This window comes from Ursus arctos, unplaced genomic scaffold (assembly GCF_023065955.2).
Source record: "Ursus arctos isolate Adak ecotype North America unplaced genomic scaffold, UrsArc2.0 scaffold_2, whole genome shotgun sequence".
Classification (NCBI taxonomy): domain Eukaryota; kingdom Metazoa; phylum Chordata; class Mammalia; order Carnivora; family Ursidae; genus Ursus; species Ursus arctos.
The window spans coordinates 86,587,305-86,602,953 of NW_026622874.1; the positions used below are offsets into that span (position 1 = coordinate 86,587,305).

Below are 15,649 nucleotides of genomic sequence, written 5' to 3' on the forward strand. Positions count from 1 at the left end.
CTTGGGCTGAGTGTGGCTGAGGACAAAAGCTGGCCTTGGGCTGGCAAACTGGAACAAGGGTGTTCGGGGATCAGGACTTTTAAATCCTGTCCTGGTATGTGGATGATCCTGCAGGGGTCTGCCCAGGTCTGGGCGCTGCAAGTGGGCAGGAGAGAGCAGCCACTTACAAACACCCACTCTGGGCAAAGCAGCATGCCAAGCGGGGAGCCCGCCAGGAGCTCGGGCATCATCCTTGCAAGCATGGGAAGGTGGGAGGCAGGGAGCGGGCACCTCCTGGGGGCTGGGTTGGAACCTGCCAGCCTCGTGCTCCTATTGGGAGGTGGGCGTCTTCATGTGGGTGCAGCGGCTCCCCATCTCCTCCAGTGGTGGCAGAGGCACCTCCCTGGGGCTGGGGTGGGAGAGCAGGCCAGATGGAAGACTATTTATTCCCCTCTCCAGCACCCACTCAGCATTTAAAACGCTTTCTGGACCACGTTAATTTTGACAAATGTTGCTTCCTAAACACGTTCTTTTGTTGTGTGTGCTGTGTGAACTCCCTAAGGCCAGGCCATCGGTGGTTACATTTTTTTGCTATCTTGACATGCTTCCAGAACCTTGTGTGCAGGCAGGATTCAGTAAGGACTTGCTGATTAAGTGCCCTAATGCCTACCGCAAACCCATCTCCGACCTTTGGGCAAGGCAAGCAGTTGTGCCAAGCTCCTAGGAAGGGAGAGGGGCACTTCTGGGGAAGGGGGAGGATGGGAAAGCGACAGTGGAGAGAGCCATACCTGGGCTCTCCTCCTTGAACCCTGGAGGTCTTTCTCATGTTTATCATTCAGATCAGACCAGCAGAGCTGCATTAATGCCAGCTCTTTCACTTGCCCGTGGGAAGGCCCAGTTCAGGTATGGCTGGATCCAGGTGCTCGGACAGTGTAGGAGGGCTGTTCTCCATCTCTCAGCTCTGCTTTTCCCCATGCTGCTCTGTGTGGTACCAAGCTGGCCACCATCAGCTCCACCCTACATTCTGTCACCGTGCTATCGCACCTCTTTGGCTCCCCTGAACCAATCACCTAGTCACTCCGAGTCAGCAGTATCTAGTGCTCAGATCGGCTGGGTCTGTCCTAGGCTCCAGCCACCCATGGACTCAGTTCCACATGAACACTTGGATTAGGGGTGGGGAGGAAGAGGATTTCCCAAAAGGAAATCAGTGTGCTTTTGCCCAAAGACAGGGGAGTGCATGTGGGACAGGTGGAAACAGCAGCCCCCACCGCAAGACTTATGCTCACGCTACTCAAACTATGTGTGTAAGTCACCTGGGCTCCTGTGAAAATGCAGATGCTGATTCCTAGCTCTAAGATGGGGCTTGAAATTCAGCATTTCTCGCAAATTCCCCGGGAGAAGCCGAGGCTGCTGGTGCACGGACCGGCTGTACGTGGAGTAGTGAGGTCCTAGTCCAAGCCTTCCCTTTCTAGATAAAGGAACAGAGAAATATGGAGGGGCCAGGCTGTGGCCCATACCTGGTACCCCTCCCTCGGTGCCCTTCCCCCTCTACTCTGCCTCCCCCACCTTTCCTGCCCTCCTTCCTTCTCTCTGTCTGTCTGTCTCTTTCTCTCTCAGTCTGTCTCTCCCGCTTTTTATGTCTCTCTCATGTCAGCATTTGGGCACTATTAAATGGTTCCTGAGGAGGAGGGGGGAGCCTGCCCTTCCCAGAGTTATGGTAGGAAATCCATCTTGGAAATGAACTTCAGAGCCCTTACAGCTTCATCCTGGCCCAAGGCAAGGAAGCTCTAAGGAGTCTCCTGGCCAGGAAGCCCCAGGTTTTCGGTATTCCGTGTACTGCTTCCCCTCCATACCCGCTGCTTCCGCCATGAGCAGTGCTCTGGGAGCAAGCCGACACAGCCTGGGAGGCAGCGAGGCCACACTTGGGAGTCAGAGCACGGGGGGCATCGTCAAGTGACGGATGGCCCTAGGCAAGGATAAGTGTCCCAAGTACCTTCCTTCTGCCCCTCTGCCTCCTGCCTGTTCTCTGACAGGGGGCTCCCTACTTGCCTTTTCCAGCTTCTCTTTTTCTTTACTCTTTCTTGCCAAGATCTTTTTCTTGAATGATCTACAGCCACGTCTCTGCCTACTTTTTTGAGTGTTCGATAGTCTCAGGAAATTCCTTAATTTCCCTCTTTTCTCCCCCAGGGCCACTGTAGCTGAGGCCGGGCACATTTATTCTTCGCACTAGGAGTGACACTAGTGTGACAGCGCTGGTGGGGGTGGGGGGTGCGGTGTGACTGTGGATGAGAAGGGTGTTCAGTCCTAACGAGGGAGAGGCCTGCAGGACACTAAGGCTCGGCACAGTGTCCTTCATCATCGAGATAACAGCTAAGTTCATCAAGCTTGTGGGGACGTGAAGTCTTAGAGGGGTGGAGGGTTCTAACCCAGGACATGAGGGGAAAGGCAGGGTCTAAATCCCTGTCCCTCGGAGGAGTAAGACATTCAGTACACATGGCTTGGCTGACCTCTTCCTTCTCTCAGGAGCCGGGCCTCCCTAGAGCGAGGCCCAGAGCAGAAAGTTTAAGGAGGCCCTCGCTCTTGGACTCGTGCACGTACAGAACACCCACGACGGAGCCCCCTCTTAAATGGGGTGCCTCGCTTATGGCCCCAGCCCTGAGAAGTCCTGAGGCAGAAAAGAAACCCAGGGCCTCCTAAACTCATTGGATCACAAAGCCAATTTGGGGAAGTTTGTCAACCACTAAAATTCTACCAATAAGGTATTTCAACCCAAAAAGTTGCTTTAAAAAAAATTCTACTGAACGTGCTTTGTGCAGTAGGAAGCAGTAAAGACTTTTGAGCAGAGGCGGCGGGACCGGACTTTTGGGGGAGGCGGACATGCCACCCTGCGGTCAGCCCACTAAGGTGCTCACCCCGCAGAGGAATCAAGATGCTCGTTCCATCACGTCTGAAACAGTCTCCTTCTGTCTAGAAATCGGTGCAGATCAGAACGGAAGCTGGCCCGCGGCTCCACATCGAGCCTCCTCTGGACTATTCGGAAGATTTTGAGGCATGTGGCGATGAGACCAGCAAGGCACAGGGTGCTTCCAGGGACCGTCCGCAGGTAGGACTGGCTTCGGCTTGTGCTACAGTGGCTCTCGGGGCGCGTTGCGACCTTCCTTCCTGATGCCCCTGAGTTCTTTCACTCTGACGTTCATCTCCCACACTGTAGTGAGCACCCAGACCACGGGCTAGATGCTCTACTAGGTCCCCGGGGTCCAGGTGTCGTTAAGGCTGGTGTCTGACCCCAGAGAGGCAATGGCATACGATCCTTCTACCTCAAGAGGGAGCTGAGAGCTGGGGCAAAGCCTGGTGGGCCCAGGAGAGAGGGTATCCAGGAAGGCTTCCTAGAGGAAGTGACATTTGCGAGGGTCCTAAAAGCTGGGTGAGAGGGGAGGGGAGGCGGGCAGAGCTGATACTCAGTTGGAACGTGATGGGAAAAGCATTGCAGGCAGAGGGAACAGCACGTATAGATGCCGGGAGGCTGGACTTGTTGAAGGAGCAGAGTGCAGGCCCAATGTGAGCCCCAGGGGCAGTGTGGGATGTGAAGCTGGAGGGGCAGTGGAGCAGACCAGGAGGTGCACAATGAGCCTGGTGAGGGGTGAGCTTGGGTGGTTGGATTTTATCCCAAGGGCATTGCTTTTATATGTAGAATGAGCGTGTAGATGTCTCCATGGTTATGTAGAAGCAAAGTTATCTGGAGGCAGCAGGACAAAGGCCCCTAAGCCAACCCCTGCCCCATTTCGCCGGGTGCATGTTACCCTGTGGGCCTGGGCTGCAGACTCAGCAGGCTCCCTCAGAGAACAAAATCTTGCTCCTGTGTGCTGCTTCTGTACCAAAAACCCACCTTTAAGAAATGCACGTGACTCATAAAAGCCGTGGGAATAGTGTCCAGGCAACGTTCCTCTGTGGTGTTGCCTGTCTGTATGTCCTTCTTGGTGCATAAAGGAAGGACAGGTAAGGAGCAAAGGGTCACTTTGTTTCGCATCCTGGCCACAAAAGTCTGAAAGTAAATTGGAAATTCTGTCTTCCTGGAAAAAAAAAGAAAAGAAAGAAAGAAAGCCCTTTTTTTTTTAAATAAAATAACCCAATGACCTTGTTTCCTACCCAGTCCCTAGAAATGGGATTTTACAGTAGGCAAAATTGTGGTGTGGACTTTACTGCCTTTAACACCCACCTCCCACACAACACACACATACACACACACACACAACACACGCGCACACACACGCTTCTGAATCAACAGAACGGTCCCTGCTCAAGATCTGAACACATGTCTGTGTAAACAGCCGTCAGTCTCTCTCCATTTGGGAGGCTGGTCTGGAGCCAAGTTCCGTCTGTTACAGTCCCAGCCACGCCCCCCATCAGAGACCATGCACGCCCTTCACGCCGGCAGTGGGGTAGTTCCCTCTTCTCCTTTGGCCATTTGGTACCCGCCCGTTAAATGAACATATAGTGCTTCCTTTGCAAGCTCCCAGGCTCCCCGCAGCACCAGACAGCCTGCCCCTCACGAGCTATTAAAGCTTCCATTAGCATCCTGCGCGCGCGTGCTCGGAATCCGCATTGCCCTGCTCTGCCGGCACTTCATTTTCTCCACCGTGAGTGCCTGATTGTGGTTCTTTCTTCCCTTTTCCTCCTCATCTTGAGGGGGCACTCCGTAAGGCTTCACAGTCAATTTCCCCTTGGAGTTATTTTCCTGCTAAGTGAAAGAGTAAAATGGTGATGCCAGTTTTCGGCCAAGGCAGAAGCCGTAAGAAATACAATCTGAACGAGAGAGAGAGAGAGAGAGAGAGAGAGGCGTGTGGCTAAATATACTCAGCCCCATCACACTGTTTGCAAGTGCAGCTCTGACATGGAGCAAAAGGAAATGCGTGCCTGCGTGTGTACTTTTCATCTGACCTTCACTGTTGAAACACACCAGCCTGTCCGCCTTCAATCATACCCTTAGCGATCTTCAATTTCTTGGCGGCTCTGAGTTCACAGACCGGCATGCCGCAGACACGCTCCGTTGGCCTCCAGCCCATTGACGTGCACGGGGCTTTTGAAAGAATAACTAGCTGACATTTAAGAATCAGGAGATTCCATGTAACAATGTGAATTTGGGGCTTGTCTTGAAAAATCCGAACATTTCGGAGCCCCATCCTTACGCGGCAGCCGTGGCTGGAGCTGAGGAGCGGCCGCCCCCGGAGACAGGTGTGTGCACTGCATGGGCCCCGGTCCCCGCTCCAGATCCCAGGCACCATTCTATACACTGAAGATAAAACAGATAATAAACAACATATCATATGCCAGCAGGCGATAGGGCTTATCAGAGAAACGGCAAACGGCTGGAGAAAGATGGGCAGGGCTTCTCATCGGTGAGGCGCTCTGTGAGCAGTTCTCCAGAAAGCCAGGGAGTGAGCCAGGTGGAGAAGAGCGTGCCAGGCACAGAAGCAGCAGGTGCGGAGGCCCTGAGGCAGGGGCACAGGGGGGACGCCAGTGCGTCTGGGAGCTGGGTGAGCAAGCAGGCGAGTAAAAGAGGTGAGGCCAAGGCTCAGATGGCCCAGGGCTTTGAGGCTGTAGTAGACGAGGGTTTCTACTTTGAGTCAGAGGGGAGGCCACCATAGGGTTTCGAGCAGCTTAGGAACTCCAATGAAAAGAGGACGCCTCTTTCCAAAGAGTTCTGCCAAAGAACCAGGTCTCAGTCATGTTGGGCTTTGTGTTACAGTGGATAATAAGGCTCCATTTATGTATCAGGAATGAAACAAAGTGCACACTCTTTTCTATTAGTAAGATGTCTTTTTTTCCCCGATAATGCATAGTCTATATAAAGAATTCAACTGATAACAAAGAAAATAAAAGTCTTTTCATAATCCCACTGCCCCAGAGATCATAGATGGGTATATCCATCCAGAATAAAGATTTCTTATACTCATTATATGTGTGTGGGGATCATATCCAAGAGGAGGTGGTGGATCTGGAATGTTCCAGCCCTGGCCCATTCCCAGTGAGTGGTAGTGCCCGAGTGTAGTTATCGGCTCTGAGTTTTCCCTCCATTGTGTGGACCCTGCAGTAGGGTGAACTGGTTATTTGCCCACAATGACAGCTCAGTGTTTTCAAGTCGTTGGACTGGCTGACACATAGAAACAACTAAACCCCTGTCACAAGCTGTGTGCCCCCAGCAGCTCCGCCCTGTGTGGACTCTGCCGAGGCCATGACGGCTCACCCACCTGTGGGTACGGCGGAGAGTCTCTTGTGCCATCGCTGGCCCCCCCGCCCCCCCGTGGAGCAGCCCAGCCCACCGGTCTCCAGCAGGGCCCTCCAGCAAATCCCTTCAGTCCCCCTTCAGTCCCCCTTCTGTAATTTCAATGCATCCCACTGCTTGGGTACTTGTGTTTTAGATGACCATATAAATAACTTCCCCGTGAGTACTGGTTTTTCCTTGATTTTTTTTAAGATTGTATTTATCTGAGCGGGGGAGGGACAGAGGGAATGGGGGCGAGAGAATCTCAAGCAGACTCAGCACTGAGCTTGGAGTCCGACGCAGGGCTCGATACCACGACCCTGAGATCGTGGCCTGAGCCGAAACCAAGGGTCAGACATTTAACCGACGGAGCCACCCAGGTGCCCCTCCTTTATTTTTTTATTGTTATTTTCCCATAGATGGGATTATATACCATCCATCCTATTTGATAACCCCACCTTTTTTATTCAACAAGATGTGTTGGCCATACCTGCACACCGGTCCTCACTCGGGCCTCACTGGGCCAGTGTTCAGATGGTTGGTGGCCCGAGTTTGAATCCCAGTCTACTTACTTTCTTTGGGCCTGCAGTGGTGTGGGTGAGGCAGGGATGAGTTTGACCAGATCAGCTTTGGGAGCGGGAGCAGAGAATGAGGAGGAGGTAAGGAGGGAGATGGGAGGCATGGAGACCAACAGAGAGGACGAGGGACCCAGCATGGCTTCAGGGACGTGAGTTGCTTTTCCCACGCCCATTCTCTCTGCCTGTCCCTAGGGTACCAAGTCTTCTGCCGACACCACGCCCTGTGATTTTCATTTCTCCCTTCTGGATGCCCACGGATGCCCTGACCCTGCAAGCAATTCAGACAAAGAAAGGATTCTCTTAACTATTCAGGATGTGATGGTAAGATGGATTTCAGCCTCATAACCCCACGAAGGGCCAGGGTCTCTGCCAGAGCCAAGCAGCTGGGCTGGAGGGTGGGCCCCACGAGAGCATCTTCGTCTACACCTGGGAAGATGGCTCAGGTCACAGCAGGGTTTGGCTTTCACAAACACCTTGGACCCACCCACTAGATTTAAAACAATACATGTGAGATTTGACTTGGTGCTATTTTTTTTAAAGGTAGTGGTAGCTCATATTAAATGAACACTTACTAAGTGCTGGTCACTGTATTGAGTATGTTACATCCATTCCTGCATTAACCTTGTGAGTTAAACGCTAGGTATTTTCCTTTTTTTGTTTTTAAACATTTGCTTATTTATTTGAGAAAGAGAGAGAGCGTGAGAGAACACGAGCAGGGGGAAGGGGGAGAGAGAGGGGAAGAAGCAGACTCCCTGCTGAGCAGGGAGCCCCATGTGAGACTCGATCCCAGGACCCTGGGATCATGACCTGAGCCAAAGTCAGATGCTAAACCGACTGAGCCACCCAGGCTCCCAAGTGCTAGGTATTTTCATTCTCATTTTGTAGTTTGGGGAAACTGAGGAGTAGAGGAAGGATGTGGCTCACCCAGGCTTCAGAAGAACCCAGACTGGAAACCCAGACCCCATGACTCCTTCCTTACTCCTTGCAATTAACGATCATAGGCTGGGAATTACGCCGAGCTGCTTTTGCTCCCCGCTCCCCAGAGTACCTAGTTCTCTGTAGGGGCACAGTCCTCTGAATATGATTGATGTGCTGCCTGGAAGCGGGTGCTGAGAGGTGGCCGTCTATCAGTGATGCTTAGGATCCAGAAGAGCTCTCCTCAGTGAACCCATAGCTGCAAACATGGATGAAAAAATGTTTTTCAAAAATGAAATCCAATGAGGAAACAACCAGACAAAGCCAAATTGAGGGACTGTCTGCAAAACAGCTAGCCTGGGGGCTTCAAAACTATCAGTGGCATGAAAAGGGTTTTCCAGATAAAAGAGGCTAACAAGATACCACAGTTAGGCCACATAAGATCCTTGCCGGGGGGCAGGGAGGTGTCGGAGTGGTAATTGCCCTAAGTGTAAGGATGGTTTGGGGAAATTAACAAATTTGAAAATTCACTATATTCGGTAACAATATTGTATCAATGTTAAAGTTCCTGAATTTGATGATTATTTTGTGTTTATGTAAGAGAAGGTCCTCGTTCTCAGGTCTTCCGAGAATTGGTGAATAACTGGTGAATATAGGTGAAGGGTTTTGGGGTATTCGTTATACCCTTCCATTATATTATTCCAATATGTTTTCTGTGGGTTTTACCTTTTTTTTTTAAATGTTTTTTTATTATGTTAGCCACCATACAGTACATCCCTGGTTATTGATGTAAAGTTCGATGATTCAGGGGCGCCTGGGTAGCGCAGTCGTTAAGCACCTGCCTTCGGCTCAGGGCGTGATCCCGGCATTCCGGGATCAAGCCCCACATCGGGCTCCTCCGCTGGGAGCCTGCTTCTTCCTCTCCCACTCCCCTGCTGTGTTCCCTCTCTCACTGGCTGTCTCTCTCTGTCACATAAATAAATAAAATCTTTTAAAAAAATAAATAAAAAAATAAAGTTCGATGATTCATTAGTTGCGTATAACACCCAGTGCACCATGCAATACGTGCCCTCCTTACTACCCATCACCAGCCTATCCCATTCCCCCACCCCCATCCCCTCTGAAGCCCTCAGTTTGTTTCCCAGAGTAATATAAGTTTCTTTTTTTAAAAAGCTAGCACGTTGGGGCACCTGGGTGGCACAGCGGTTAAGCGTCTGCCTTCGGCTCAGGGCGTGATCCCGGCGTTATGGGATCGAGCCCCACATCAGGCTCCTCCGCTATGAGCCTGCTTCTTCCTCTCCCACTCCCCCTGCTTGTGTTCCCTCTCTCACTGGCTGTCTCTATCTCTGTCAAATAAATAAATAAAATCTTTTAAAAAAATAAATAAATAAAAATAAAAAGCTAGCACGTGAAGGAGGAGATACTCTGCTTCAACAGAGCTAAGCATCAGCAAAGAAAGATAGAGAAAAGTTTAAAAAGAGAGCCAGTTGAAAAAGCTTACTTAGTAGGATTGTATTGATGTCAGTTTCCCGATTGTGCTACTGTACTTTAATTATGCAAGATGTTACCATGGGGGAAACTGGGTGAAAGGTACGTGGGATCTCTCTCTGTTGTTTCCTGCAAACAGCATACGAAGTCTGCAATAAACAGAACATGGCAAAGTAAAAGCTACCTAAATAAAATAAACACAAATGCACAGGTCCTACCTTCTAGAAGCTCAGACTCTGATCCTGGGTTTGTGCTTGGGCACGTTTTTGTTGTTGTTTTTTTAAGCACCAAAATATGTGACTATATTTTGCAGCAGTGTTTGAGAACCACATTTTTTAGAAAAGACAGAGCTGTGGAGCTCAAAATTTGATATGCACAAGAATCACTTAGGATATTTGTTTGAAATACATGTTTTAGATCTCACGTTTAAGCTTACAGAATTTGTATATAGGAGATAGCACAGTGTTTAACGTAGGAACTCCCAGTCATTCTGAATCACTGAAGATTTCAGTTTACCGCACATGGAAGGAAAGTTGTGGAGATAATTTGGACTTTGTGGGTTAGATCTGGGGACTATAAAAGAAAGGAATCTTAAAATTCCAAGTTAGAATCTCTTCTTCATCATACAAACGTAAGATAACTGTAAAGTAAAAAACAAAATAAAACAACAACAAAAATCCAGGAGGTTCACAAAAGCCAGAAAGGAATGGGACGGAGCGCCACCCTTGTCTTCAAAACCATATCCTGTACTTCCAGAAACTCTGGTGACAGAGGATATTACTTAAAATAATAAATGAAAGACACAAAACCATAATAGCTCCTGACGGCATCTCCTCTATTACAGATCAATTTCTATCCAGAACATTGACCATTAATATCAAGGAAAGACTAAATTATGTTTTAAGGAGACAAGAAAGTTCTAACGTATTTTAGAAGTATTTTCTCTTTCTTTCTTTCTTTCTTTCTTTCTTTCTTTCTTTCTTTCTCCTTCCTTTCTTTTCTTTTTTCTTTCTTTTCTTCCCTTTCCTTTCCTTTTCCTTTCCTTCTTTCTCTTTTTAAAGATTTTATTTATTTATTTGACAGAGAGAAAGAGTGTACACACATGAGAGAGAGAGAGAGAGCACAAGTAGGGTGGGGGGGCAGAGGGCAAGGGAGAAGCAGGCTCCCCACTGAGCAGGGAGCCCAAAACAGGGCTCAATCCCAGGACCCTGGAATCATGACCTGAGCCAAAGGCAGACGCTTAACCAACTGAGCCACCCAGGCACCCCTAGAAATATTTTCATAGAAAATTATTTTATTTAGATTTTTGACTGTTTAAAGAGGTGAATTTTAGGTAAATAGAGAAGTAATTTTGTGTTATTAAAGCATTGTTAAGAAAATGAATATGAATCCTTCATATTTGGTTTTTCTCACTTTAGTCACATTCAAAATATGTTTCAAACTGGAAAAAAAGAGAAAATAGGGGCATATAGGAGAGGATTTATTAGATATGACTTGAAAAAATTAAGCTGGATTTCAAGATTAGAGTAGAAATACAATGATGAATAGAAGTGGGTGTGGCCAATGGGGAGGTCCTGGACCCCCGACTTCAAGGTCCAGCCTCAGCTCACAGATGCATCCCGTTGGCTGGCCTTGTGTCGTGCTGGGGTCATCATTATTGCTGCTGTATTTTATTTTAATTCCAGTATAGCTAAATGCAGTGTTATATTAGTATCAGGTGTACAATATGATGATTCAGCAATTCTGTACATGACTCAGCGCCCAGCATGATAATGTGCTCTTAATCCCCATCACCTATTTCCCCCAACCCCCCCTCCCCTGGTGACCAGCTGTTTTTCTCTATAGTTGAGAGTCAGCTTCTGGTTTGTCTCTTTCTCTTTCTTTTTTTTTTTTCTTTGTTTTTTTCTTAAATTCCACATATGAGTGAAATCATAGGGTATTTGTCTTTCGCGGACTTATTTTGCTTAGCGTAATACTCTCTAGCTCCATCTACGTTGTTGCAAATGATAGGATTTCATTCCTTTTTATGGCTGAATAATAGTCCGTTGTGTGTGTTTGTGTGTGTGTGTGTGTGTGTGTGTGTGTGTATGCCACAACGTCTTTAACCATCTATCATCGTACACTTGGGCTGCCGTGTGTGTGTGTGTGTGTGTGTGTGTGTATGCCACAACGTCTTTAGCCATCTAGCATCGTACACTTGGGCTGCCTCCATAATTTGGCTGTTATAAATAATGCTGTAGTAAACACGGGGGTGCATGTATCTTTTCGAATGAGTGTTTTCATATTCTTTGGGTAAATACCCAATAGCGGAATTAGTAGATCATAATGGTAACTCTATCTTTAGTTTTTTGAGGAACCTCCATACTGGTTGTACCAGTTTGCAGTTCCTAGTGCACGAGGGTTCCTTTTTCTCCACATCCTTGTCAACACCTGTTGTTTCTTGTGTTTTTTATATTAGCCATTCTGACATGAAGTGATCTCTCATTGTGGTTTTGATTTACATTTCCCTGATGATGAGTCATGTAGAGCGTCTTTTCATGCGCCTGTTGGCCATCTGGAAGTCTTCTATGGAGAAATGTCTGTCCATGTCTTCTGCCCATTTTTTAATTGGATCATTTGGTTTTTATGGTGTTGTGTAAGTGGTTTACATTTTGGATACTAACCTTTGCAAATATCTTCTCCCATTCAGTACATTGTCTTTTCGTTTTGCTGATTGTTTTCTTTGCTGTGCAGAAGTTTTTCATTTTTTTGAAAAAAGATTTATTTAATGAGAGAGAAAGAGTGGGGGACGGGCAGAGGGAGAGGAAGACAAGCAGACTCACCACTCGGTGGGGAGCTGGAGGCAGGGCTTGATCCCAGGACTCTGAGACCATGACCTGAGCTGAAATCAAGAGTCCAATGCTTAACTAACTGAGACACCTAGGGCACCCCAGAAGCTATTTATCTTAATGTGGTCCCAGTAGGTTATTTTCGCTTTTGTTTCCCTTGCCTCAGGAGGCATATCTAGAAAAATGTTGCTATGGCCAATGTCAGAGGTATTACTGCCTGTGCTTTCTTTTAGGATTTTTATGGTTTCAGGTCTCACATTTAGGTCCTTTATCCTTTTTGAGTTTATTTTTGTGGGTGGTGTAAGAAAATGGTCCAGTTTCATTCTTCTGCGTGTTACTGTCCAGTTTTCCCATGCATTTGTTGGAGACTGTCTTTTGTCCATTGCATATTCTTGCCTCCTTTGTTGAAGATTAATTGACCATATAACTGTGGGTTTATTTCTGGGCCCTCTGTTCTGTTTCATTGATCCATGTGTCTGTTTTTGTGCCAGTACCATACTGTTTTGATTACTACAGCTTTGTAGTATACCTGGAAATCTGGGAATGGGATACCTCCAGTTTTCTTCTTCCTTTTCAAGATTGCTTTGGCTATGTGGGATCTTTTGTAGTTCCACACAAATTTTACCATTATTTGTTCTATTTCTGTGAAAAATGCTGTTGGCATTTTGGTAGGGATTGTGTTAAATCTGTAGATTGCTTTTGGGGTAGAATAGACATTTTAACAATGTTTGTTCTTCCAATCCATGAGCATAGAATACCTTTCCATTTGTTTGTGTTATCTTTAATTTCTTTCATCAATATTGTGTAGTTTTCAGAGTACAGATCTTTCACCTCCTTGTTTAAGTTTATTCCTCGGTATTTTATCCTTTCTGGTGCGATTGGTTTTTTTTTTAAGATTTTATTTATTCATTTGACAGAGAGAGCGAGAGAGAGCAAGAGAAACAAGCACAAGTAGGCGGAGCAGCAGAGGCAGAGGGAGTAGCAGGCTCCCCACTGAGCAGGGAGCCTGATGTGGGGTTCAATCCCAGGACCCTAGGATCATGGCCTGAGCCGAAGGCAGACATTTTAATTGACTGAGCCACCCAGGCACCCCTTTTTGGTGCAATTGTAAATGGGACTGTTAATTTCTCCTTCTGTTACCTCGTTATTAGTGTATAGAAATGCAACGGATTTCTGTACGTTGATTTTGTATCCTGCAATTTTACTGAACTCATTTATCAGTTCTTGTAGTTGTTTAGTGTAGTCTTTAGAGATTTCTATATATAGTATCATGTTGTCTGCAAATAGTGTAAGTTTGACTTCTTCCTTGCCTATTTAGATGCCTTTTATTTCTTTTTCTTGTCTCATTGCTGTGGCTAGGACTTCCAGAACTACGTTGAATAAAAGTGCTGAGAGTGGACATTCTCTCTCTATAGTTTCCTTGTCTTGATCCTGACCTCACGGAAAGCTTTGAGTTTTTCATCTCAGTATGATGTTAGCCGTGGGTTTTTCATATATGGCTTTTATTATGTTGAGGTATGTTTCCACTAAACCTACTTTGTTGATGGTTTTTATCATGAATGGGTATTGTACTTTGTCAAATGCTTTTTATGCATCAATTGAAATGACCATATGGTTTTTATCCTTGTTGATGTGGTATATCACATTGATTGTTTTGCAAATATTGAACCACCCTTGCAGCCGAGAGTAAATCCCACTTGATCGTGGTGAATGATTTCTTTAATGTATTGTTGGTTTCGATTTGCTGGTATGTTGTTGAGGATTTTTGCATCTCTGTTCATCAGTGACATTGGCCTGTAATTCTCTTTTTTTGTAGTGTCTTTATCTGGTTTTGGTGTCAGGATAATACTGGCCTCATAGAATGAATTTGTAAGTTTTCTTGCCTCTTCTATTTTTTGGAATAGTTTGAGAAGAATAGGTATTAACTCTTCTTTAAATGTGTGGTGGAATTTACCTGTAAAACCGTCTGATCCTGGACTTTCGTCTGTTGGGAGATTTTTGATTACTGATTCAATTTCACTGCTGGTAATCAGCCCATTCAAATTTTCTATTTCTTCCTGGTTCCGTTTTGGGAGGTTATATGTTTCTAGGAATTTATCCATTTCTTCTAGGTAGTCCAATTTGTGGGCATATCATTTTGCATAATATTCTCTTACAATCCTTTGTGTTTTGTTGGTGACTTTTTATTTCTTCTCTTTCATTTCTGGTTTTGTTTGAGTTCTCTCTCTCTCTCAATGAGTCTGGCTAGGTTTATCAGTTTTGTTGAACTTTTCAAAGAACCAGCTCCTTCTGGTTTCATTGATCTGTTCTGTTATTTTTTTAGTTTCTATTTCATTTTTCTGTTCTAATCTTTATTATTTCCTTCCTTCTACTGGTTTTGAGTTTTGTTTGTTTTTTTTTCTAGTTCCTTTGGGTGTAAGGTTAGGTTGTTTATTTGAGCTTTTTCTTGTTTCTTGAGGCGGGCCTGTATTGCTATAAACTTCCCTCTTAGAACAGCTTTTGCTGCATCCCAGAGGTTTTGGACCACTGTGTTTTCATTTTCATTTGTTTCTATGTATTTTTCTATTTCCTCTTTGATTTCATGGTTGGCCCATTCATTATTTAGTAGTATGTTATTTAGCCTCCATGTATTTGTGTTCTTTTCAGGTTTTTTTTCTTGTGCTTGATTTCTAGTTTCATAGCGTTATGGTCAGAAAGCATGCATGGTATGACTTCTGTCTTTTTGAATTGAGACTTGTTTTGTGGCCTAATATATGATCTATTCTGGAGAATCTTCCATGTGCATTTGAAAAGAACATGTATTCTGTTTTAGGATAGAATGTTTTGAATATCTCTGTTAGGCCCATCTGGCTCAATATATCATTCAAAGCAACTGTTTATTGTTGATTTTCTGTTTAGAAGATCTATCCGTTGACATAAGTGTGATATTAAAATCCCCTACTATTATTGTATTACTATTCATTATTTCCTTTATGTTTATTATTACCTGCTTTATATATTTAGGTACTCCTATGTTGGTTATGTAAATATTTACAATTGTTATATCTTCTTGGTGGATTGTTTCCTTTATGATTACATAGTGTTCTTTGTCTCGTTACACAGTCTTTGTTTTAAAGCTATTTTGTCTGATATAAGTATTGCTATCCCAGCTTTCTTTTCACTTCCATTTGCATGATAAATGCTTTTTCATCCCTTTCTTTTCAATCTGCATGTGTCTTTATGTCTGAAATGAGTCTCTTGTAGGCAGCATATGGATGGGTCTTATTTTTTTATCCACTCTGATACCCTATGTCTTTTGATTGGAGCATTTGCTCCTAAGTAATTATTGATAGGTATGTACTTATTACTGTTTTATTACTTGTTTTATGATTTTTTTTAGATTAGTTTATTTATTTTAGAGAGATAGTGAGAGCAAGTAGGGGGAGAGGAAGAGGGAGGGAGAGAATCCTTAAGCAGACTCCCTGTTGAGTGTAGAGCCCAATGTGGGACTTGATCCCAGGATTCTGAGGTCGTGACCTGAGCTGAAATCAAGAGTTAGCCGCTTAACCTCCTGAACCACCCAGGCACCCCAGTTCCATCGTTGTTTTTGTAGTTCTCTG

At 45.7% G+C, this 15,649-nt stretch overlaps 1 protein-coding gene across 1 annotated transcript in view; it reads left to right on the top strand.

Annotated features, from left to right (window-relative positions):
* The window catches only part of KATNIP (katanin interacting protein), a 183,182-nt gene that overhangs the window by 63,782 nt on the left and 103,751 nt on the right, over positions 1–15,649 (top strand). The window contains 2 exon segments of the mRNA XM_026515659.4: positions 2,951–3,082; positions 7,012–7,140. Coding sequence (XP_026371444.2) covers positions 2,951–3,082; positions 7,012–7,140 — 261 coding nt within the window.